Source organism: Coregonus clupeaformis, chromosome 1 (assembly GCF_020615455.1).
Source record: "Coregonus clupeaformis isolate EN_2021a chromosome 1, ASM2061545v1, whole genome shotgun sequence".
NCBI lineage: Eukaryota > Metazoa > Chordata > Actinopteri > Salmoniformes > Salmonidae > Coregonus > Coregonus clupeaformis.
The window spans coordinates 4,771,219-4,796,637 of record NC_059192.1 but is presented as its reverse complement, the minus strand read 5'-3'; the positions used below and the strand labels follow the sequence as shown (position 1 = coordinate 4,796,637).

Here is a 25,419-nt window from a genome sequence, read left to right as displayed (position 1 = left end):
GCTACGTTAGTTCTCCTAACCTGCTATGTAAACGTTAAGCTGACCCGCAGTGCACCTGGCTATGCCAGGTCTAACCAATCATGGAGCTTTTATGTTACACCCATTTCTGTTGATCCACCCACTGATGTTACACCCATCGCTGTTGATCCACCCACTTCTTTTGCAACGGCCACTTTCAGACACACTCCAAGTATGCAGTTACCTATACCTGCAGCACAGCGCTAATTCCCAGTCAACATAAATGCGCAGCACAGCTCAATGCTGATTCCCAGATAACATTAATGCGCAGCACATCGCAACTCTGATTGCCCTAAACACCACACTGCCCTTGATATTCTTCTGAAACTTCCTCCTTGCGGTCCGCTATATATGTAAGCACCTAGCGTGATAGTTCACTCTTTATCTCAAGTTCATATTGAGTTAACACGTGGCGTTAAAATGCTACTTACCGCTTTATCGAGTCGGGTCAAGCTCATTTCGGGATGTTCGTTGGCGTTTACCGCCGCTCGGATGTATTCTACTGCCCCGGCAGCCACTAACCCTGTTGTCTACTTTGACATTGCTGCAGACAACCAGTCTCTCGGAAGAGTAACCTTCGAGGTGAGTTCAGTTGTCTTGACTAGGAACTTGATCCGAGGGTTACGTAGCTATACAAATGTGCATTCTGATTGTTTTTTTGCCTCACCTTTTGAGATAACGAGTAGTCTAGCCATCGGTATCACCAGTAGGCAACTTTACAACATGCTGCAACTTGTGACCAAAACTCAGTTGGAGTTAATGTTACAACAACACAATGAATTAACATGCTGCAGGCATGCAACTGACTAGGCTATATTTTACATTTTCGTCATTTAGCAGACGCTCTTATCCAGAGCGACTTACAGGAACAATTAGGGTTAAGTGCCTTGCTCAAGGGCACAACGACAGATTTTTTACCTTGTCGGCTCGGGCACAACGCTCTTAACCACTAAGCTACCTGCCGCCCCTATATCATAACAAATAATGTTTCAACTGACTAGGCTATATCATAACCAATGCTATTTTTTTATTTTGCAGCTGAATGCTGATGTGGTGCCAAAAACTGCAGGTATAGGGAAAACAACGATTCAAAATGCAATAATGTTACATCATACTTTGTATTCATAGACTACATCCTGTTGTGATGGGTAAACGAAACCTTTTTTTGTCCCTCTCAGAGAACTTCAGAGCCCTGTGCACAGGAGAACATGGCTTTGGCTACAAGGGATCCGTCTTCCACAGGGTCATCCCTCAGTTTATGTGCCAGGTAGGTGTGCTTAATGACGGTTTAGGGTTATATCATTGAATGGCTTTTCTTTTGGTTTTTAATTTAGGAAATTATACATCCCAATGATATTTTTACCATTATTGGGTTAAAGCATGACATTTCTTTTCTCACACACGCACGCCTGTCCCGACCCCACCTAAATGTGTGTCTATTGAACTCTATAGGGGGGAGACTTTACTAATCACAATGGAACAGGAGGGAAGTCTATCTATGGAACCAAATTCGAAGACGAGAACTTCAAGCTGAAGCACACAGGACCTGGTAATTATTCATTCTGTCTGCTTAGATGTCTTTGCAAAAAAAATATTTGAAGTGGTCATATTTCCTCTGAACCTTAAGGTGGCAGCATTTTACTGCCAATAATTAAATGAGAGCCTAAAAGCATAACGAACCCAATGTGGTCTAGGAGGATGATTACCTATTTCATGGAGAGTCCATGGAGAGCCACTTCTGGTGTTTTAGATCAGGGCTGTCCAATCCTGGTCCTGGAGGGCCACTTCTGGTATTTTAGATCAGGGCTGTCCAATCCTGGTCCTGGAGGGCCACTTCTGGTATTTTAGATCAGGGCTGTCCAATCCTGGTCCTGGAGGGCCACTTCTGGTGTTTTAGATCAGGGCTGTCCAATCCTGGTCCTGGAGGCCCACTTCTGGTTTTCATCCTCTCCTTCTAATCAGGGGCTGATTCAGACCTGGGACCCCAGGTGAGTGCAATTAACTACCAGGTAGAAACAAAAACCAGAAGTGTTTCGGCCCTCCAGGACCGGAATTGAACAGCGCTGTTTTAGATGGATAACTAACTTAATATTGTCATAGTAACCCTCCTTAAACTCGGCTTGTCTTCAGCTGTGCAGTACCTCCGCTAACTTGCCTGGCATCACTTAGGGTCTAGGTACGTAATGGAATGCCTGGCATCACTTAGGGTCTAGGTACGTAATGGAATGCCTGGCATCACTTAGGGTCTAGGTACGTAATGGAATGCCTGGCATCACTTAGGGTCTAGGTACGTAATGGAATGCCTGGCATCACTTAGGGTCTAGGTACGTAATGGAATGCCTGGCATCACTTAGGGTCTAGGTACGTAATGGAATGCCTGGCATCACTTAGGGTCTAGGTACGTAATGTAATGCCTGGCATCACTTAGGGTCTAGGTACGTAATGTAATGCCTGGCATCACTTCGGGTCTAGGTACGTAATGGAATGCCTGGCATCACTTAGGGTCTAGGTACGTAATGGAATGCCTGGCATCACTTAGGGTCTAGGTACGTAATGGAAAGCCTGGCATCACTTAGGGTCTAGGTACGTAATGGAATGCCTGGCATCACTTAGGGTCTAGGTACGTAATGGAATTCCTGGCATCACTTAGGGTCTAGGTACGTAATGGAAAGCCCGGCATCACTTAGGGTCTAGGTACGTAATGGAAAGCCTGGCATCACTTAGGGTCTAGGTACGTAATGGAATTCCTGGCATCACTTAGGGTCTAGGTACGTAATGGAATGCCTGGCATCACTTAGGGTCTAGGTACGTAATGGAATGCCTGGCATCACTTAGGGTCTAGGTACGTAATGGAATGCCTGGCATCACTTAGGGTCGAGGTACGTAATGTAATGTGCTGTTTCTTTGTCCATTTAGGCATTTTGTCAATGGCCAACGCTGGGCCCAACACCAATGGCTCTCAGTTCTTCATCTGCACCGACAAGACAGAGTGGTACGTACAGACAGACAGACAGACCTTTCAAGACAGTGTGGTACGTACAGACAGACAGACCTTTCAAGACAGTCTGGTACGTACAGACAGACAGACCTTTCAAGACAGTCTGGTACGTACAGACAGACCTTTCAAAACAGTGTGGTATGTACAGACAGACAGACCTTTCAAGACAGTGTGGTACGTACAGACATACCTTTCAAGACAGTGTGGTACGTACAGACACAGACCTTTCAAGACAGTGTGGTACGTACAGACACAGACCTTTCAAGACAGTGTGGTACGTACAGACAGACAGACCTTTCAAGACAGTGTGGTACGTACAGACAGACAGACCTTTCAAGACAGTCTGGTACGTACAGACAGACAGACAGACCTTTCAAGACAGTCTGGTACGTACAGACAGACCTTTCAAGACAGTGTGGTATGTACAGACAGACAGACCTTTCAAGACAGTGTGGTACGTACAGACATACCTTTCAAGACAGTGTGGTACGTACAGACACAGACCTTTCAAGACAGTGTGGTACGTACAGACACAGACCTTTCAAGACAGTGTGGTACGTACAGACAGACACCTTTCAAGACAGTGTGGTATGTACAGACAGACAGACCTTTCAAGACAGTGTGGTACGTACAGACAGACAGACCTTTCAAGACAGTGTGGTACGTACAGACAGACAGACAGACCTTTCAAGACAGTGTGGTACGTACAGACAGACAGACAGACCTTTCAAGACAGTGTGGTACGTACAGACAGACATACCTTTCAAGACAGTGTGGTACGTACAGACAGACATACCTTTCAAGACAGTGTGGTACGTACAGACACAGACCTTTCAAGACAGTGTGGTACGTACAGACACAGACCTTTCAAGACAGTGTGGTACGTACAGACACAGACCTTTCAAGACAGTGTGGTACGTACAGACAGACACCTTTCAAGACAGTGTGGTATGTACAGACAGACAGACCTTTCAAGACAGTGTGGTACGTACAGACAGACAGACCTTTCAAGACAGTGTGGTACGTACAGACAGACAGACAGACCTTTCAAGACAGTGTGATACGTACAGACAGACATACCTTTCAAGACAGTGTGGTACGTACAGACAGACATACCTTTCAAGACAGTGTGGTACGTACAGACAGACATACCTTTCAAGACAGTGTGGTACGTACAGACACAGACCTTTCAAGACAGTGTGGTACGTACAGACACAGACCTTTCAAGACAGTGTGGTACGTACAGACAGACACCTTTCAAGACAGTGTGGTATGTACAGACAGACAGACCTTTCAAGACAGTGTGGTACGTACAGACAGACATACCTTTCAAGACAGTGTGGTACGTACAGACACAGACCTTTCAAGACAGTGTGGTACGTACAGACACAGACCTTTCAAGACAGTGTGGTACGTACAGACAGACACCTTTCAAGACAGTGTGGTATGTACAGACAGACAGACCTTTCAAGACAGTGTGGTATGTACATACAGACAGACCTTTCAAGACAGTGTGGTACGTATAGACAGACCTTTCAAAACCGTGTGGTACGTACAGACAGACAGACCTTTTCAAGACAGTGTGGTACGTACAGACAGACAGACCTTTCAAGACAGTGTGGTACGTACAGACAGACATACCTTTCAAGACAGTGTGGTACGTACAGACACAGACCTTTCAAGACAGTGTGGTACGTATAGACAGACCTTTCAAGACCGTGTGGTACGTACAGACAGACAGACCTTTCAAGACAGTGTGGTACGTACAGACAGACAGACCTTTCAAGACAGTGTGGTACGTACAGACAGACATACCTTTCAAGACAGTGTGGTACGTACAGACACAGACCTTTCAAGACAGTGTGGTACGTACAGACACAGACCTTTCAAGACAGTGTGGTACGTACAGACAGACACCTTTCAAGACAGTGTGGTATGTACAGACAGACAGACCTTTCAAGACAGTGTGGTATGTACAGACAGACAGACCTTTCAAGACAGTGTGGTATGTACAGACAGACAGACCTTTCAAGACAGTGTGGTACGTACAGACAGACAGACCTTTCAAGACAGTGTGGTACGTACAGACATACCTTTTCAAGACGGTGTGGTACGTACAGACAGACAGACCTTTCAAGACAGTGTGGTACGTACAGACAGACCTTTTCAAGACAGTGTGGTACGTACACACAGACAGACCTTTCAAGACAGTGTGGTACGTACAGACAGACAGACCTTTCAAGACAGTGTGGTACATACAGACAAACAGACAGATCTTTCAAGACAGTGTGGTACGTACAGACAGACCTTTCAAGACAGTGTGGTACGTACAGACAGACAGACACCTTTCAAGACAGTGTGGTACGTATAGACAGACACCTTTCAAGACAGTGTGGTATGAACAGACAGACAGCTTTCAAGACAGTGTGGTACGTACAGACAGACAGACACCTTTCAAGACAGTGTGGTACGTACAGACAGACCTTTTCAAGACAGTGTCGTACGTACAGACAGACAGACCTTTTCAAGACAGTGTGGTACGTACAGACAGACAGACCTTTTCAAGACAGTGTGGTACGTACAGACAGACAGACCTTTTTAAGACAGTGTGGTACGTACAGACAGACAGACCTTTTCAAGACAGTGTGGTACGTACAGACAGACCTTTCAAGATGGTGTGGTACGTACAGACAGACCTTTTTCAAGACAGTGTGGTACGTACAGACAGACCTTTTCAAGACAGTGTGGTACGTACAGACAGACCTTTCAAGATGGTGTGGTAGGTACAGACAGACCTTTTCAAGACAGTGTGGTACGTACAGACAGACAGACCTTTCAAGACAGTGTGGTACGTACAGACAGACAGACACCTTTCAAGACAGTGTGGTACGTACAGACAGACAGACAGACCTTTCAAGACAGTGTGGTACGTACAGACAGACAGACAGACCTTTCAAGACAGTGTGGTACGTACAGACAGACAGACACCTTTCAAGACAGTGTGGTACGTACAGACAGACAGACAGACCTTTCAAGATAGTGTGGTACGTACAGACAGACAGACAGACCTTTCAAGACAGTGTGGTACGTACAGACAGACCTTTCAAGACAGTGTGGTACGTACAGACAGACAGACCTTTCAAGACAGTGTGGTACGTACAGACAGACAGACCTTTCAAGACAGTGTGGTACGTACAGACAGACAGACAGACCTTTCAAGACAGTGTGGTACGTACAGACAGACAGACAGACCTTTCAAGACAGTGTGGTACGTACGTACAGACAGACCTTTCAAGATGGTGTGGTACGTACGTACAGACAGACAGACCTTTCAAGATAGTGTGGTACGTACGTACAGACAGACCTTTCAAGACAGTGTGGTACGTACAGACAGACAGACAGACCTTTCAAGATAGTGTGGTACGTACAGACAGACAGACAGACCTTTCAAGACAGTGTGGTACGTACAGACAGACCTTTCAAGACAGTGTGGTACGTACAGACAGACAGACAGACCTTTCAAGACAGTGTGGTACGTACAGACAGACAGACAGACAGACCTTTCAAGACAGTGTGGTACGTACAGACAGACCTTTCAAGACAGTGTGGTACGTACAGACAGACCTTTCAAGACAGTGTGGTACGTACAGACATACAGACAGACAGACCTTTCAAGACAGTGTGGTACGTACAGACAGACAGACAGACAGACCTTTCAAGACAGTGTGGTACGTACAGACAGACCTTTCAAGACAGTGTGGTACGTACAGACAGACCTTTCAAGACAGTGTGGTACGTACAGACAGACCTTTCAAGACAGTGTGGTACGTACAGACAGACCTTTCAAGACAGTGTGGTACGTACAGACAGACCTTTCAAGACAGTGTGGTACGTACAGACAGACAGACAGACCTTTCAAGACAGTGTGGTACGTACAGACAGACAGACAGACCTTTCAAGACAGTGTGGTACGTACAGACAGACAGACAGACCTTTCAAGACAGTGTGGTACGTACAGACAGACAGACACCTTTCAAGACAGTGTGGTACGTATAGACAGACCTTTCAAAACCGTGTGGTACGTACAGACAGACAGACCTTTTCAAGACAGTGTGGTACGTACAGACAGACAGACCTTTCAAGACAGTGTGGTACGTATAGACAGACCTTTCAAAACCGTGTGGTACGTACAGACAGACAGACCTTTCAAGACAGTGTGGTACGTACAGACAGACAGACAGACAGACCTTTCAAGACAGTGTGGTACGTACAGACAGACAGACCTTTCAAGACAGTGTGGTACGTACAGACAGACCTTTTCAAGACAGTGTGGTACGTACAGACAGACAGACCTTTTCAAGACAGTGTGGTACGTACAGACAGACAGACAGACCTTTCAAGACCGTGTGGTACGTACAGACAGACCTTTCAAGACAGTGTGGTACGTACGTACAGACAGACCTTTCAAGATAGTGTGGTACGTACGTACAGACAGACCTTTCAAGACAGTGTGGTACGTACAGACAGACAGACAGACAGACCTTTCAAGATAGTGTGGTACGTACAGACAGACAGACAGACCTTTCAAGACAGTGTGGTACGTACAGACAGACCTTTCAAGACAGTGTGGTACGTACAGACAGACCTTTCAAGACAGTGTGGTACGTACAGACAGACAGACAGACCTTTCAAGACCGTGTGGTACGTACAGACAGACCTTTCAAGACAGTGTGGTACGTACAGACAGACAGACAGACCTTTCAAGACAGTGTGGTACGTACAGACAGACAGACAGACAGACCTTTCAAGACAGTGTGGTACGTACAGACAGACAGACAGACCTTTCAAGACAGTGTGGTACGTACAGACAGACAGACAGACCTTTCAAGACAGTGTGGTACGTACAGACAGACCTTTCAAGACAGTGTGGTACGTACAGACAGACCTTTCAAGACAGTGTGGTACGTACAGACAGACCTTTCAAGACAGTGTGGTACGTACAGACAGACATACCTTTCAAGACAGTGTGGTACGTACAGACACAGACCTTTCAAGACAGTGTGGTACGTATAGACAGACCTTTCAAGACCGTGTGGTACGTACAGACAGACAGACCTTTCAAGACAGTGTGGTACGTACAGACAGACATACCTTTCAAGACAGTGTGGTACGTACAGACAGACATACCTTTCAAGACAGTGTGGTACGTACAGACACAGACCTTTCAAGACAGTGTGGTACGTACAGACACAGACCTTTCAAGACAGTGTGGTACGTACAGACAGACACCTTTCAAGACAGTGTGGTATGTACAGACAGACAGACCTTTCAAGACAGTGTGGTATGTACAGACAGACAGACCTTTCAAGACAGTGTGGTATGTACAGACAGACAGACCTTTCAAGACAGTGTGGTACGTACAGACAGACAGACCTTTCAAGACAGTGTGGTACGTACAGACAGACAGACCTTTGAAGACAGTGTGGTACGTACAGACAGACACCTTTCAAGACAGTGTGGTACGTACAGACAGACACACCTTTCAAGACAGTGTGGTACGTACAGACAGACAGACACCTTTCAAGACAGTGTGGTACGTACAGACAGACAGACACCTTTCAAGACAGTGTGGTACGTACAGACAGACAGACAGACACCTTTCAAGACAGTGTGGTACGTATAGACAGACCTTTCAAAACCGTGTGGTACGTACAGACAGACAGACCTTTTCAAGACAGTGTGGTACGTACAGACAGACAGACCTTTCAAGACAGTGTGGTACGTACAGACAGACCTTTCAAGACAGTGTGGTACGTACGTACAGACAGACCTTTCAAGATAGTGTGGTACGTACGTACAGACAGACAGACCTTTCAAGATAGTGTGGTACGTACGTACAGACAGACCTTTCAAGACAGTGTGGTACGTACAGACAGACAGACAGACAGACAGACCTTTCAAGATAGTGTGGTACGTACAGACAGACAGACAGACCTTTCAAGACAGTGTGGTACGTACAGACAGACCTTTCAAGACAGTGTGGTACGTACAGACAGACCTTTCAAGACAGTGTGGTACGTACAGACAGACCTTTCAAGACAGTGTGGTACGTACAGACAGACATACCTTTCAAGACAGTGTGGTACGTACAGACAGACAGACCTTTCAAGACAGTGTGGTACGTACAGACAGACAGACCTTTCAAGACCGTGTGGTACGTACAGACAGACAGACCTTTCAAGACAGTGTGGTACGTACAGACAGACAGACCTTTCAAGACCGTGTGGTACGTACAGACAGACAGACACCTTTCAAGACAGTGTGGTACGTACAGACAGACAGACACCTTTCAAGACAGTGTGGTACGTATAGACAGACCTTTCAAAACCGTGTGGTACGTACAGACAGACAGACCTTTTCAAGACAGTGTGGTATGTACAGACAGACAGACCTTTCAAGACAGTGTGGTACGTACAGACAGACATACCTTTCAAGACAGTGTGGTACGTACAGACAGACACCTTTCAAGACAGTGTGGTACGTACAGACAGACACCTTTCAAGACAGTGTGGTATGTACAGACAGACAGACACCTTTCAAGACAGTGTGGTACGTACAGACAGACAGACCTTTCAAGACCGTGTAGTGCGTACAGACAGACAGACCTTTGAAGACTGTGTGGTACGTACAGACAGACAGACACCTTTCAAGACAGTGTGGTACGTACAGACAGACAGACACCTTTCAAGACAGTGTGGTACGTACAGACAGACAGACACCTTTCAAGACAGTGTGGTACGTATAGACAGACCTTTCAAAACCGTGTGGTACGTACAGACAGACAGACCTTTTCAAGACAGAGTGGTACGTATAGACAGACAGACAGACCTTTCAAGACAGTGTGGTACGTACAGACAGACAGACAGACCTTTCAAGACAGTGTGGTACGTACAGACAGACAGACCTTTCAAGACAGTGTGGTACGTGCAGACAGACAGACCTTTCAAGACAGTGTGGTACGTACAGACAGACACCTTTCAAGACAGTGTGGTACGTACAGACAGACACCTTTCAAGACAGTGTGGTATGTACAGACAGACAGACACCTTTCAAGACAGTGTGGTACGTACAGACAGACAGACCTTTCAAGACCGTGTGGTACGTACAGACAGACAGACCTTTGAAGACTGTGTGGTACGTACAGACAGACAGACACCTTTCAAGACAGTGTGGTACGTACAGACAGACAGACACCTTTCAAGACAGTGTGGTACGTACAGACAGACAGACACCTTTCAAGACAGTGTGGTACGTATAGACAGACCTTTCAAAACCGTGTGGTACGTACAGACAGACAGACCTTTTCAAGACAGAGTGGTACGTACAGACAGACAGACAGACCTTTCAAGACAGTGTGGTACGTACAGACAGACAGACAGACCTTTCAAGACAGTGTGGTACGTACAGACAGACAGACCTTTCAAGACAGTGTGGTACGTGCAGACAGACAGACCTTTCAAGACAGTGTGGTACGTACAGACAGACATACCTTTCAAGACAGTGTGGTACGTACAGACAGACACCTTTCAAGACAGTGTGGTATGTACAGACAGACAGACCTTTCAAGACAGTGTGGTACGTACAGACAGACAGACCTTTCAAGACAGTGTGGTACGTACAGACAGACAGACCTTTCAAGACCGTGTGGTACGTACAGACAGACAGACCTTTCAAGACCGTGTGGTACGTACAGACAGACCTTTGAAGACTGTGTGGTACGTACAGACAGACAGACCTTTGAAGACAGTGTGGTACGTACAGACAGACCTTTCAAGACAGTGTGGTACGTACAGACAGACAGACACCTTTCAAGACAGTGTGGTACGTACAGACAGACCTTTCAAGACAGTGTGGTACGTACAGACAGACAGACACCTTTCAAGACAGTGTGGTATGTACAGACAGACAGACACCTTTCAAGACAGTGTGGTACGTATAGACAGACCTTTCAAAACCGTGTGGTACGTACAGACAGACAGACCTTTTCAAGACAGTGTGGTACGTACAGACAGACAGACCTTTCAAGACAGTGTGGTACGTACAAACAGACCTTTCAAGACAGTGTGGTACGTACAGACAGACAGACCTTTCAAGACAGTGTGGTACGTACAGACAGACCTTTCAAAACCGTGTGGTACGTACAGACAGACCTTTTCAAGACAGTGTGGTACGTACAGACAGACAGACCTTTCAAGACAGTGTGGTACGTACAAACAGACCTTTCAAGACAGTGTGGTACGTACAGACATACCTTTTCAAGACGGTATGGTACGTACAGACAGACAGACCTTTCAAGACAGTGTGGTACGTACAGACAGACCTTTCAAGACAGTGTGGTACGTACAGACAGACCTTTCAAGACAGAGTGGTACGTACAGACAGACAGACCTTTCAAGACAGTGTGGTACGTACAGACAGACAGACCTTTCAAGACAGTGTGGTACGTACAGACAGACCTTTCAAGACAGTGTGGTACGTACAGACAGACAGACCTTTTCAAGACAGTGTGGTATGTACAGACAGACCTTTTCAAGACAGTGTGGTACGTACACACAGACAGACCTTTCAAGACAGTGTGGTACGTACAGACAGACAGACCTTTCAAGACAGTGTGGTACATACAGACAAACAGACAGATCTTTCAAGACAGTGTGGTACGTACAGACAGACCTTTCAAGACAGTGTGGTACGTACAGACAGACAGACACCTTTCAAGACAGTGTGGTACGTACAGACAGACAGACAGACCTTTCAAGATAGTGTGGTACGTACAGACAGACAGACAGACCTTTCAAGACAGTGTGGTACGTACAGACAGACAGACCTTTCAAGACAGTGTTGTACGTACAGACAGACAGACCTTTCAAGACAGTGTGGTACGTACAGACAGACAGACCTTTCAAGACAGTGTGGTACGTACAGACAGACAGACAGACCTTTCAAGACAGTGTGGTACGTACAGACAGACAGACAGACCTTTCAAGACAGTGTGGTACGTACGTACAGACAGACCTTTCAAGATGGTGTGGTACGTACGTACAGACAGACAGACCTTTCAAGATAGTGTGGTACGTACGTACAGACAGACCTTTCAAGACAGTGTGGTACGTACAGACAGACAGACAGACCTTTCAAGATAGTGTGGTACGTACAGACAGACAGACAGACCTTTCAAGACAGTGTAGTACGTACAGACAGACCTTTCAAGACAGTGTGGTACGTACAGACAGACCTTTCAAGACAGTGTGGTACGTACAGACAGACAGACAGACCTTTCAAGACCGTGTGGTACGTACAGACAGACCTTTCAAGACAGTGTGGTACGTACAGACAGACAGACAGACCTTTCAAGACAGTGTGGTACGTACAGACAGACAGACAGACAGACCTTTCAAGACAGTGTGGTACGTACAGACAGACAGACAGACAGACCTTTCAAGACAGTGTGGTACGTACAGACAGACAGACAGACCTTTCAAGACAGTGTGGTACGTACAGACATACAGACAGACAGACCTTTCAAGACAGTGTGGTACGTACAGACAGACAGACAGACCTTTCAAGACAGTGTGGTACGTACAGACAGACCTTTCAAGACAGTGTGGTACGTACAGACAGACCTTTCAAGACAGTGTGGTACGTACAGACAGACCTTTCAAGACAGTGTGGTACGTACAGACAGACAGACCTTTCAAGACAGTGTGGTACGTACAGACAGACAGACGGACCTTTCAAGACAGTGTGGTACGTACAGACAGACAGACAGACCTTTCAAGACAGTGTGGTATGTACAGACAGACAGACAGACCTTTCAAGACAGTGTAGTACGTACAGACAGACCTTTCAAGACAGTGTGGTACGTACAGACAGACCTTTCAAGACAGTGTGGTACGTACAGACAGACAGACAGACCTTTCAAGACCGTGTGGTACGTACAGACAGACCTTTCAAGACAGTGTGGTACGTACAGACAGACAGACAGACCTTTCAAGACCGTGTGGTACGTACAGACAGACCTTTCAAGACAGTGTGGTACGTACAGACAGACAGACAGACCTTTCAAGACAGTGTGGTACGTACAGACAGACAGACAGACAGACCTTTCAAGACAGTGTGGTACGTACAGACAGACAGACAGACAGACCTTTCAAGACAGTGTGGTACGTACAGACAGACAGACAGACCTTTCAAGACAGTGTGGTACGTACAGACATACAGACAGACAGACCTTTCAAGACAGTGTGGTACGTACAGACAGACAGACAGACAGACCTTTCAAGACAGTGTGGTACGTACAGACAGACCTTTCAAGACAGTGTGGTACGTACAGACAGACCTTTCAAGACAGTGTGGTACGTACAGACAGACCTTTCAAGACAGTGTGGTACGTACAGACAGACAGACCTTTCAAGACAGTGTGGTACGTACAGACAGACAGACGGACCTTTCAAGACAGTGTGGTACGTACAGACAGACAGACAGACCTTTCAAGACAGTGTGGTACGTACAGACAGACAGACAGACCTTTCAAGACAGTGTGGTACGTACAGACAGACAGACCTTTCAAGACAGTGTGGTACGTACAGACAGACAGACAGACAGACCTTTCAAGACAGTGTGGTACGTACAGACAGACAGACCTTTCAAGACAGTGTGGTACGTACAGACAGACCTTTCAAGACAGTGTGGTACGTACAGACAGACAGACCTTTTCAAGACAGTGTGGTACGTACAGACAGACAGACAGACCTTTCAAGACCGTGTGGTACGTACAGACAGACCTTTCAAGACAGTGTGGTACGTACATACAGACAGACCTTTCAAGATAGTGTGGTACGTACGTACAGACAGACAGACCTTTCAAGATAGTGTGGTACGTACGTACAGACAGACCTTTCAAGACAGTGTGGTACGTACAGACAGACAGACAGACCTTTCAAGACAGTGTGGTACGTACAGACAGACCTTTCAAGACAGTGTGGTACGTACAGACAGACCTTTCAAGACAGTGTGGTACGTACAGACAGACAGACAGACCTTTCAAGACCGTGTGGTACGTACAGACAGACCTTTCAAGACAGTGTGGTACGTACAGACAGACAGACAGACCTTTCAAGACAGTGTGGTACGTACAGACAGACAGACAGACAGACCTTTCAAGACAATGTGGTACGTACAGACAGACAGACAGACAGACCTTTCAAGACAGTGTGGTACGTACAGACAGACCTTTCAAGACAGTGTGGTACGTACAGACAGACCTTTCAAGACAGTGTGGTACGTACAGACAGACCTTTCAAGACAGTGTGGTACGTACAGACAGACCTTTCAAGACAGTGTGGTACGTACACACAGACAGACCTTTCAAGACAGTGTGGTACGTACAGACAGACAGACCTTTCAAGACAGTGTGGTACATACAGACAAACAGACAGATCTTTCAAGACAGTGTGGTACGTACAGACAGACCTTTCAAGACAGTGTGGTACGTACAGACAGACAGACACCTTTCAAGACAGTGTGGTACGTATAGACAGACACCTTTCAAGACAGTGTGGTATGAACAGACAGACAGCTTTCAAGACAGTGTGGTACGTACAGACAGACAGACACCTTTCAAGACAGTGTGGTACGTACAGACAGACCTTTTCAAGACAGTGTCGCACGTACAGACAGACAGACCTTTTCAAGACAGTGTGGTACGTACAGACAGACAGACCTTTTCAAGACAGTGTGGTACGTACAGACAGACAGACCTTTTCAAGACAGTGTGGTACGTACAGACAGACAGACCTTTTCAAGACAGTGTGGTACGTACAGACAGACCTTTCAAGATGGTGTGGTACGTACAGACAGACCTTTTCAAGACAGTGTGGTACGTACAGACAGACCTTTTCAAGACAGTGTGGTACGTACAGACAGACCTTTCAAGATGGTGTGGTATGTACAGACAGACCTTTTCAAGACAGTGTGGTACGTACAGACAGACAGACCTTTCAAGACAGTGTGGTACGTACAGACAGACAGACACCTTTCAAGACAGTGTGGTACGTACAGACAGACAGACAGACCTTTCAAGATAGTGTGGTACGTACAGACAGACAGACAGACCTTTCAAGACTGTGGTACGTACAGACAGACCTTTCAAGACAGTGTGGTACGTACAGACAGACAGACCTTTCAAGACAGTGTGGTACGTACAGACAGACAGACCTTTCAAGACAGTGTGGTACGTACAGACAGACAGACAGACCTTTCAAGACAGTGTGGTACGTACAGACAGACAGACAGACCTTTCAAGACAGTGTGGTACGTACAGACAGACAGACACCTTTCAAGACAGTGTGGTACGTACAGACAGACAGACAGACCTTTCAAGATAGTGTGGTACGTACAGACAGACAGACAGACATTTCAAGACAGTGTGGTACGTACAGACAGACCTTTCAAGACAGTGTAGTGCGTACAGACAGACAGACCTTTCAAGACAGTGTGGTACGTACAGACAGACAGACCTTTCAAGACAGTGTGGTACGTACAGACAGACCTTTCAAGACAGTGTGGTACGTACAGACAGACCTTTCAAGACAGTGTGGTACGTACAGACAGACAGACAGACCTTTCAAGACCGTGTGGTACGTACAGACAGACCTTTCAAGACAGTGTGGTACGTACAGACAGACAGACAGACCTTTCAAGACAGTGTGGTACGTACAGACAGACAGACAGACAGACCTTTCAAGACAATGTGGTACGTACAGACAGACAGACAGACCTTTCAAGACAGTGTGGTACGTACAGACAGACCTTTCAAGACAGTGTGGTACGTACAGACAGACAGACACCTTTCAAGACAGTGTGGTACGTATAGACAGACACCTTTCAAGACAGTGTGGTATGAACAGACAAACAGACAGATCTTTCAAGACAGTGTGGTACGTACAGACAGACCTTTCAAGACAGTGTGGTACGTACAGACAGACAGACACCTTTCAAGACAGTGTGGTACGTATAGACAGACACCTTTCAAGACAGTGTGGTATGAACAGACAGACAGCTTTCAAGACAGTGTGGTACGTACAGACAGACAGACACCTTTCAAGACAGTGTGGTACGTACAGACAGACCTTTTCAAGACAGTGTCGTACGTACAGACAGACAGACCTTTTCAAGACAGTGTGGTACGTACAGACAGACAGACCTTTCAAGACAGTGTGGTACGTACAGACAGACAGACAGACACCTTTCAAGACAGTGTGGTACGTACAGACAGACCTTTCAAGACAGTGTGGTACGTACAGACAGACAGACCTTTCAAGACAGTGTGGTACGTACAGACAGACAGACAGACCTTTCAAGACAGTGTGGTACGTACAGACAGACAGACGGACCTTTCAAGACAGTGTGGTACGTACAGACAGACAGACAGACCTTTCAAGACAGTGTGGTACGTACAGACAGACAGACAGACCTTTCAAGACAGTGTGGTACGTACAGACAGACAGACCTTTCAAGACAGTGTGGTACGTACAGACAGACAGACAGACAGACCTTTCAAGACAGTGTGGTACGTACAGACAGACAGACCTTTCAAGACAGTGTGGTACGTACAGACAGACCTTTCAAGACAGTGTGGTACGTACAGACAGACAGACCTTTTCAAGACAGTGTGGTACGTACAGACAGACAGACAGACCTTTCAAGACCGTGTGGTACGTACAGACAGACCTTTCAAGACAGTGTGGTACGTACATACAGACAGACCTTTCAAGATAGTGTGGTACGTACGTACAGACAGACAGACCTTTCAAGATAGTGTGGTACGTACGTACAGACAGACCTTTCAAGACAGTGTGGTACGTACAGACAGACAGACAGACCTTTCAAGATAGTGTGGTACGTACAGACAGACAGACAGACCTTTCAAGACAGTGTGGTACGTACAGACAGACCTTTCAAGACAGTGTGGTACGTACAGACAGACCTTTCAAGACAGTGTGGTACGTACAGACAGACAGACAGACCTTTCAAGACCGTGTGGTACGTACAGACAGACCTTTCAAGACAGTGTGGTACGTTACAGACAGACAGACAGACCTTTCAAGACAGTGTGGTACGTACAGACAGACAGACAGACAGACCTTTCAAGACAATGTGGTACGTACAGACAGACAGACAGACAGACCTTTCAAGACAGTGTGGTACGTACAGACAGACCTTTCAAGACAGTGTGGTACGTACAGACAGACCTTTCAAGACAGTGTGGTACGTACAGACAGACCTTTCAAGACAGTGTGGTACGTACAGACAGACCTTTCAAGACAGTGTGGTACGTACAGACAGACCTTTCAAGACAGTGTGGTACGTACACACAGACAGACCTTTCAAGACAGTGTGGTACGTACAGACAGACAGACCTTTCAAGACAGTGTGGTACATACAGACAAACAGACAGATCTTTCAAGACAGTGTGGTACGTACAGACAGACCTTTCAAGACAGTGTGGTACGTACAGACAGACAGACACCTTTCAAGACAGTGTGGTACGTATAGACAGACACCTTTCAAGACAGTGTGGTATGAACAGACAGACAGCTTTCAAGACAGTGTGGTACGTACAGACAGACAGACACCTTTCAAGACAGTGTGGTACGTACAGACAGACCTTTTCAAGACAGTGTCGTACGTACAGACAGACAGACCTTTTCAAGACAGTGTGGTACGTACAGACAGAACAGACCTTTTCAAGACAGTGTGGTACGTACAGACAGACAGACCTTTTCAAGACAGTGTGGTACGTACAGACAGACAGACCTTTTCAAGACAGTGTGGTACGTACAGACAGACCTTTCAAGATGGTGTGGTACGTACAGACAGACCTTTTCAAGACAGTGTGGTACGTACAGACAGACCTTTTCAAGACAGTGTGGTACGTACAGACAGACCTTTCAAGATGGTGTGGTATGTACAGACAGACCTTTTCAAGACAGTGTGGTACGTACAGACAGACAGACCTTTCAAGACAGTGTGGTACGTACAGACAGACAGACACCTTTCAAGACAGTATGGTACGTACAGACAGACAGACCTTTCAAGATAGTGTGGTACGTACAGACAGACAGACAGACCTTTCAAGACAGTGTGGTACGTACAGACAGACCTTTCAAGACAGTGTGGTACGTACAGACAGACAGACCTTTCAAGACAGTGTGGTACGTACAGACAGACAGACCTTTCAAGACAGTGTGGTACGTACAGACAGACAGACAGACCTTTCAAGACAGTGTGGTACGTACAGACAGACAGACAGACCTTTCAAGACAGTGTGGTACGTACAGACAGACAGACACCTTTCAAGACAGTGTGGTACGTACAGACAGACAGACAGACCTTTCAAGATAGTGTGGTACGTACAGACAGACAGACAGACATTTCAAGACAGTGTGGTACGTACAGACAGACCTTTCAAGACAGTGTGGTACGTACAGACAGACAGACCTTTCAAGACAGTGTGGTACGTACAGACAGACAGACCTTTCAAGACAGTGTGGTACGTACAGACAGACCTTTCAAGACAGTGTGGTACGTACAGACAGACCTTTCAAGACAGTGTGGTACGTACAGACAGACAGACAGACCTTTCAAGACCGTGTGGTACGTACAGACAGACCTTTCAAGACAGTGTGGTACGTACAGACAGACAGACAGACCTTTCAAGACAGTGTGGTACGTACAGACAGACAGACAGACAGACCTTTCAAGACAATGTGGTACGTACAGACAGACAGACAGACAGACCTTTCAAGACAGTGTGGTACGTACAGACAGACCTTTCAAGACAGTGTGGTACGTACAGACAGACCTTTCAAGACAGTGTGAGTACGTGACAGACAGACCTTTCAAGACAGTGTGAGTACGTACAGACAGACCTTTCAAGACAGTGTGGTACGTACACACAGACAGACCTTTCAAGACAGTGTGGTACGTACAGACAGACAGACCTTTCAAGACAGTGTGGTACATACAGACAAACAGACAGATCTTTCAAGACAGTGTGGTACGTACAGACAGACCTTTCAAGACAGTGTGGTACGTACAGACAGACAGACACCTTTCAAGACAGTGTGGTACGTATAGACAGACACCTTTCAAGACAGTGTGGTATGAACAGACAGACAGCTTTCAAGACAGTGTGGTACGTACAGACAGACAGACACCTTTCAAGACAGTGTGGTACGTACAGACAGACCTTTTCAAGACAGTGTCGTACGTACAGACAGACAGACCTTTTCAAGACAGTGTGGTACGTACAGACAGACAGACCTTTTCAAGACAGTGTGGTACGTACAGACAGACAGACCTTTTCAAGACAGTGTGGTACGTACAGACAGACAGACCTTTTCAAGACAGTGTGGTACGTACAGACAGACCTTTCAAGATGGTGTGGTACGTACAGACAGACCTTTTCAAGACAGTGTGGTACGTACAGACAGACCTTTTCAAGACAGTGTGGTAACGTACAGACAGACCTTTCAAGATGGTGTGGTATGTACAGACAGACCTTTTCAAGACAGTGTGGTACGTACAGACAGACAGACCTTTCAAGACAGTGTGGTACGTACAGACAGACAGACACCTTTCAAGACAGTGTGGTACGTACAGACAGACAGACAGACCTTTCAAGATAGTGTGGTACGTACAGACAGACAGACAGACCTTTTCAAGACAGTGTGGTACGTACAGACAGACCTTTTCAAGACAGTGTGGTACGTACAGACAGACAGACCTTTCAAGACAGTGTGGTACGTACAGACAGACAGACCTTTCAAGACAGTGTGGTACGTACAGACAGACAGACAGACCTTTCAAGACAGTGTGGTACGTACAGACAGACACAGACCTTTCAAGACAGTGTGGTACGTACAGACAGACAGACACCTTTCAAGACAGTGTGGTACGTACAGACAGACAGACAGACCTTTCAAGATAGTGTGGTACGTACAGACAGACAGACAGACATTTCAAGACAGTGTGGTACGTACAGACAGACCTTTCAAGACAGTGTGGTACGTACAGACAGACAGACCTTTCAAGACAGTGTGGTACGTACAGACAGACAGACCTTTCAAGACAGTGTGGTACGTACAGACAGACAGACCTTTCAAGACAGTGTGGTACGTACGTACAGACAGACCTTTCAAGATGGTGTGGTACGTACGTACAGACAGACAGACCTTTCAAGATAGTGTGGTACGTACGTACAGACAGACCTTTCAAGACAGTGTGGTACGTACAGACAGACAGACAGACCTTTCAAGATAGTGTGGTACGTACAGACAGACAGACCTTTCAAGACAGTGTGGTACGTACAGACAGACCTTTCAAGACAGTGTGGTACGTACAGACAGACAGACAGACCTTTCAAGACAGTGTGGTACGTACAGACAGACAGACAGACAGACCTTTCAAGACAGTGTGGTACGTACAGACAGACAGACAGACCTTTCAAGACAGTGTGGTACGTACAGACAGACCTTTCAAGACAGTGTGGTACGTACAGACAGACCTTTCAAGACAGTGTGGTACGTACAGACATACAGACAGACAGACCTTTCAAGACAGTGTGGGTACGTACAGACAGACAGACAGACAGACCTTTCAAGACAGTGTGAGTACGTACAGACAGACCTTTCAAGACAGTGTGGTACGTACAGACAGACCTTTCAAGACAGTGTGGTACGTACAGACAGACCTTTCAAGACAGTGTGGTACGTACAGACAGACCTTTCAAGACAGTGTGGTACGTACAGACAGACAGACAGACCTTTCAAGACAGTGTGGTACGTACAGACAGACAGACAGACCTTTCAAGACAGTGTGGTACGTACAGACAGACAGACGGACCTTTCAAGACAGTGTGGTACGTACAGACAGACAGACAGACCTTTCAAGACAGTGTGGTACGTACAGACAGACAGACAGACCTTTCAAGACACTGTGGTACGTACAGACAGACAGACAGACCTTTCAAGACAGTGTGGTACGTACAGACAGACAGACAGACAGACCTTTCAAGACAGTGTGGTACGTACAGACAGACAGACCTTTCAAGACAGTGTGGTACGTACAGACAGACCTTTCAAGACAGTGTGGTACGTACAGACAGACAGACCTTTTCAAGACAGTGTGGTACGTACAGACAGACAGACAGACCTTTCAAGACCGTGTGGTACGTACAGACAGACCTTTCAAGACAGTGTGGTACGTACGTACAGACAGACCTTTCAAGATAGTGTGGTACGTACGTACAGACAGACAGACCTTTCAAGATAGTGTGGTACGTACGTACAGACAGACCTTTCAAGACAGTGTGGTACGTACAGACAGACAGACAGACAGACCTTTCAAGATAGTGTGGTATGTACAGACAGACAGACAGACCTTTCAAGACAGTGTGGTACGTACAGACAGACCTTTCAAGACAGTGTGGTACGTACAGACAGACCTTTCAAGACAGTGTGGTACGTACAGACAGACAGACCTTTCAAGACTGTGTGGTACGTACAGACAGACCTTTCAAGACAGTGTGGTACGTACAGACAGACAGACAGACCTTTCAAGACAGTGTGGTACGTACAGACAGACAGACAGACAGACCTTTCAAGACAGTGTGGTACGTACAGACAGACAGACAGACCTTTCAAGACAGTGTGGTACGTACAGACAGACAGACAGACCTTTCAAGACAGTGTGGTACGTACAGACAGACAGACAGACAGACCTTTCAAGACAATGTGGTACGTACAGACAGACAGACAGACAGACCTTTCAAGACAGTGTGGTACGTACAGACAGACCTTTCAAGACAGTGTGGTACGTACAGACAGACCTTTCAAGACAGTGTGGTACGTACAGACAGACCTTTCAAGACAGTGTGGTACGTACAGACAGACAGACAGACCTTTCAAGACAGTGTGGTACGTACAGACAGACAGACAGACCTTTCAAGACAGTGTGGTACGTACAGACAGACAGACAGACCTTTCAAGACAGTGTGGTACGTACAGACAGACAGACAGACCTTTCAAGACAGTGTGGTACGTACAGACAGACAGACAGACCTTTCAAGACAGTGTGGTACGTACAGACAGACCTTTCAAGACAGTGTGGTACGTACAGACAGACAGACCTTTTCAAGACCGTGTGGTACGTACAGACAGACAGACAGACCTTTCAAGACAGTGTGGTACGTACAGACAGACAGACAGACCTTTCAAGACAGTGTGGTACGTACAGACAGACAGACAGACCTTTTCAAGACAGTGTGGTACGTACAGACAGACAGACAGACCTTTCAAGACAAACCATGGCCCATAGTAGAACTGCAACGATAAACTGAAAATGATGGACACCGACCACTTATCGAAGGCATTTTACTGATATCGTTAACTATAGGATAGAAATGTGAAGTTTTGAAATAAGTCTGTTAGTTTGGACAATTTTAACAGCTGCAACATTCAAAGTAGCAGTTCAGTACCTAAGTAACTGAGGTGCACATTAAACAGATGTCTCGTTCCATTCATCACCGTGTTAAATCAGTCAACTTATCGTGCTGTGGATTCTCTTCCTTATTGCCCAGCTCTAGCCCATAGTCATAAAGTGTCTCGAGAGGGGGGAAGAGGGGGAGGAGGGGGAGGGTGAGGGGGCTGATGTTAGATCAGCAGTCCTAGTCTGAGACGGTTTTATGAACACCGTTCTTACCCAGACCGTTTTATGATAATAAACCTCTTCATTTCTTCTTCCTCTCAGGCTGGATGGCAAGCATGTTGTGTTTGGCAGTGTGACCGAGGGACTGGACGTGATCAGGAAAGTGGAGTCGTTCGGATCCCGTTCTGGGCGCACCTCCAAGAGGATCACCGTCGCAGACTGTGGAGAGCTTAAGTAGCCTTTTCGAGCGTCCCAAATGGCACCCTATTCCCTATATATGGGGCTCTGGTCGAAAGTAGTGCACTATATATATATATAGGGAACTGGGATGCAGGTATGGAGCGGGCGTGATGGTTTCTAACCCCCTACTGTGATTTCAATGTGTTTAAAATGGTCTACAGTGGATCTACTGTTCAGAATCCAGATTGTAGCACAGGCAGCCCAATTATTGGCAAAATATCTGATTGATCAGAATAGGGCTGCCTCTTTAAACACGGCCGTCGTGTCTGTGCTGAGTGTTGACAATAGTGTATTGTTTTTCAGGGATATTGTGTCAAACACTGTTTGGGGGGGAGGGGAGTGGGTGGAGGCTGGGGTGGAGAATGTTATGCTTATTCTGTGGTTGATCTTTTTCGATAAAGGATTTCCACCACACATTTACTGGGCCAGTGCTAAGCTTAACTCATCCAATGTGAACGTATCCGATTTAAACAGGTTGATGTCTGTGTGTACGCATCAGCCAACCAGTTTGTTTGTAAAAAGACGATGATTCTGGAAAGCAACAAAAAATTTGCAACGGGGACCGGCAGTAACATCTGGAATAAAAGTCATACGTTTTACATAACGTCAGACGGTTTTGGCTTGTGTGTGTTTTCTTCACCTTCTCACTTTTCTTGCACATTTTCACAACGGACATGCCGCAAGTAAGAGAGATGGACAAGTTCTAGAAAAAGTATACCACATCAAAGTTAAGCTCATTGACATAAAATGAATAATGAAGCCGGTAGTTACTTGTTGCATTCACAAAAGCAACCAGTCAAAGACATAATCCAAGTTATTGTACAGATCAATGTTTTGAATTTCCTCTTGTTGAGGAACATTACACCAATGATCTTGTCAGTGTAACCGTATTGCTTCTGTCCCTGTCCTTGGCATGAACCAGGGATCCTCTGAACACATTGCCAGTAGTCGCCCATGAAGCATCGTTACCTATCGCTCCACAAGAAAGGAAAGAGACTACTTCAAGCAATGTCTCAGCACGAGTGACGTCACTGATTGAAACACCGCTGGCTAGCTATCAATTTCACACCGGTTACATCAGGAAGAACCATTTTGTTTTGGGCTGGTTTTGATTAATACAAGTACGATGAGAAGATTCAGTTGCTTGAATGGATCAATTCTTTGTTACTTTGTAGTGGGAAAGACACCTTGTCTAGCATGTTTTGTCGACATTTGGCAAGTTTAGCCTACCAACACATTAGCTGTTTCCATCAGGCCTGTCTGACATTTTGTTATCCGACAGGTACTGTTCTCACTTAGAAAGTTTGGATGGAAACCTGGTTAATGACAGATATTCAATCTGTGTTATAAACTGGAAGAAAACTAAATTATACAACCAAGTTGATCTGTTTAAACATTTGAATACAAATATCCCTCAAAGTACAACAGAAACCATTTTTCAGAACGAAGAAGAGCAAATATGCCACATTGTGCTGTTGGTTGGAAGAGTTGTATTTCCCTTCACAGTCCCATTAGAACACTTTCACAGTTCCATTAGAACACCTTCACAGTTCCATTAGAACACCTTCACAGTTCCATTAGAACACTTTCACAGTTCCATTAGAACACTTTCACAGTTCCATTAGAACACTTTCACAGTTCCATTAGACACCTTCACAGTTCCATTAGAACACCTTCAAAGTTCCATTAGAACACCTTCACAGTTCCATTAGAACACCTTCACAGTTCCATTAGAACACCTTCACAGTTCCATTAGAACACCTTCACAGTTCCATTTGAACATTTTCACAGCTCCATTAGAACACCTTCACAGTTCCATTTGAACATCTTCACAGTACCATTAGAACACTTTCACAGTTCCATTTGAACACTTTCACAGTTCCATTAGAACACTTTCACAGTTCCATTAGAACATCTTCATAGTCCCAGATCTGCTGTCTCCTACATTTACATTTTAGTCATTTAGCAGACGCTCTTATCCAGAGCGACTTACAGTTAGTGAGTGCATACATTATATTTTTTCATACTGGCCCCCCGTGGGAATCGAACCCACAACCCTGCCGTTGCAAACGCCGTACTCTACCAACATCCCTGCCGGCCATTCCCTCCCCTACCCTGGACGACGCTGGGCCAATTGTGCGCCGCCCCATGGGTCTCCCGGTCGCGGCCGGCTACGACAGAGCCTGGATTCGAACCAGGATCTCTAGTGGCACAGCTAGCACTGCAATGGACAGTGCCTTAGACCACTGCGCCACTCGGGAGGTCCTACTATAGCTTGGTCCCAGATCTGTTTGTGCTCTTGCCAACTCCATTGTTGTCATTGTCAAGCCATGGATTTGGCATGATGGCACAAACAACAGACTGGCACAAACAGACTGGCTATATACAGTTGAAGT

The 25,419-nt window shown here is 46.1% G+C and overlaps 1 protein-coding gene across 1 annotated transcript; it reads left to right on the top strand.

The window, feature by feature from the left end:
- The first annotated feature begins 292 nt into the window (after positions 1-292).
- Positions 293-23,637, top strand: LOC121580809 (peptidyl-prolyl cis-trans isomerase A). The gene is made up of 6 exons (XM_045224663.1): positions 293-600; positions 1,057-1,087; positions 1,197-1,285; positions 1,471-1,567; positions 2,935-3,010; positions 22,886-23,637. Exons 1-6 carry the CDS (start codon positions 439-441, stop codon positions 23,019-23,021), a joined length of 591 nt encoding a protein of 196 aa, XP_045080598.1. The 5' UTR covers positions 293-438; the 3' UTR covers positions 23,022-23,637.
- Positions 23,638-25,419: the final 1,782 nt, after the last annotated feature.

Bases quoted from the DNA above. Each gene is read 5' to 3' on its own strand.
- LOC121580809 (XM_045224663.1), top strand. From the start codon at position 439: ATGCTACTTACCGCTTTATCGAGTCGGGTCAAGCTCATTTCGGGATGT. The intron at 1,088-1,196 runs GTATAGGGAAAA...TGTCCCTCTCAG, and splicing joins TGTGGTGCCAAAAACTGCAG to AGAACTTCAGAGCCCTGTGC. The intron at 1,568-2,934 runs GTAATTATTCAT...TTGTCCATTTAG, and splicing joins GCTGAAGCACACAGGACCTG to GCATTTTGTCAATGGCCAAC.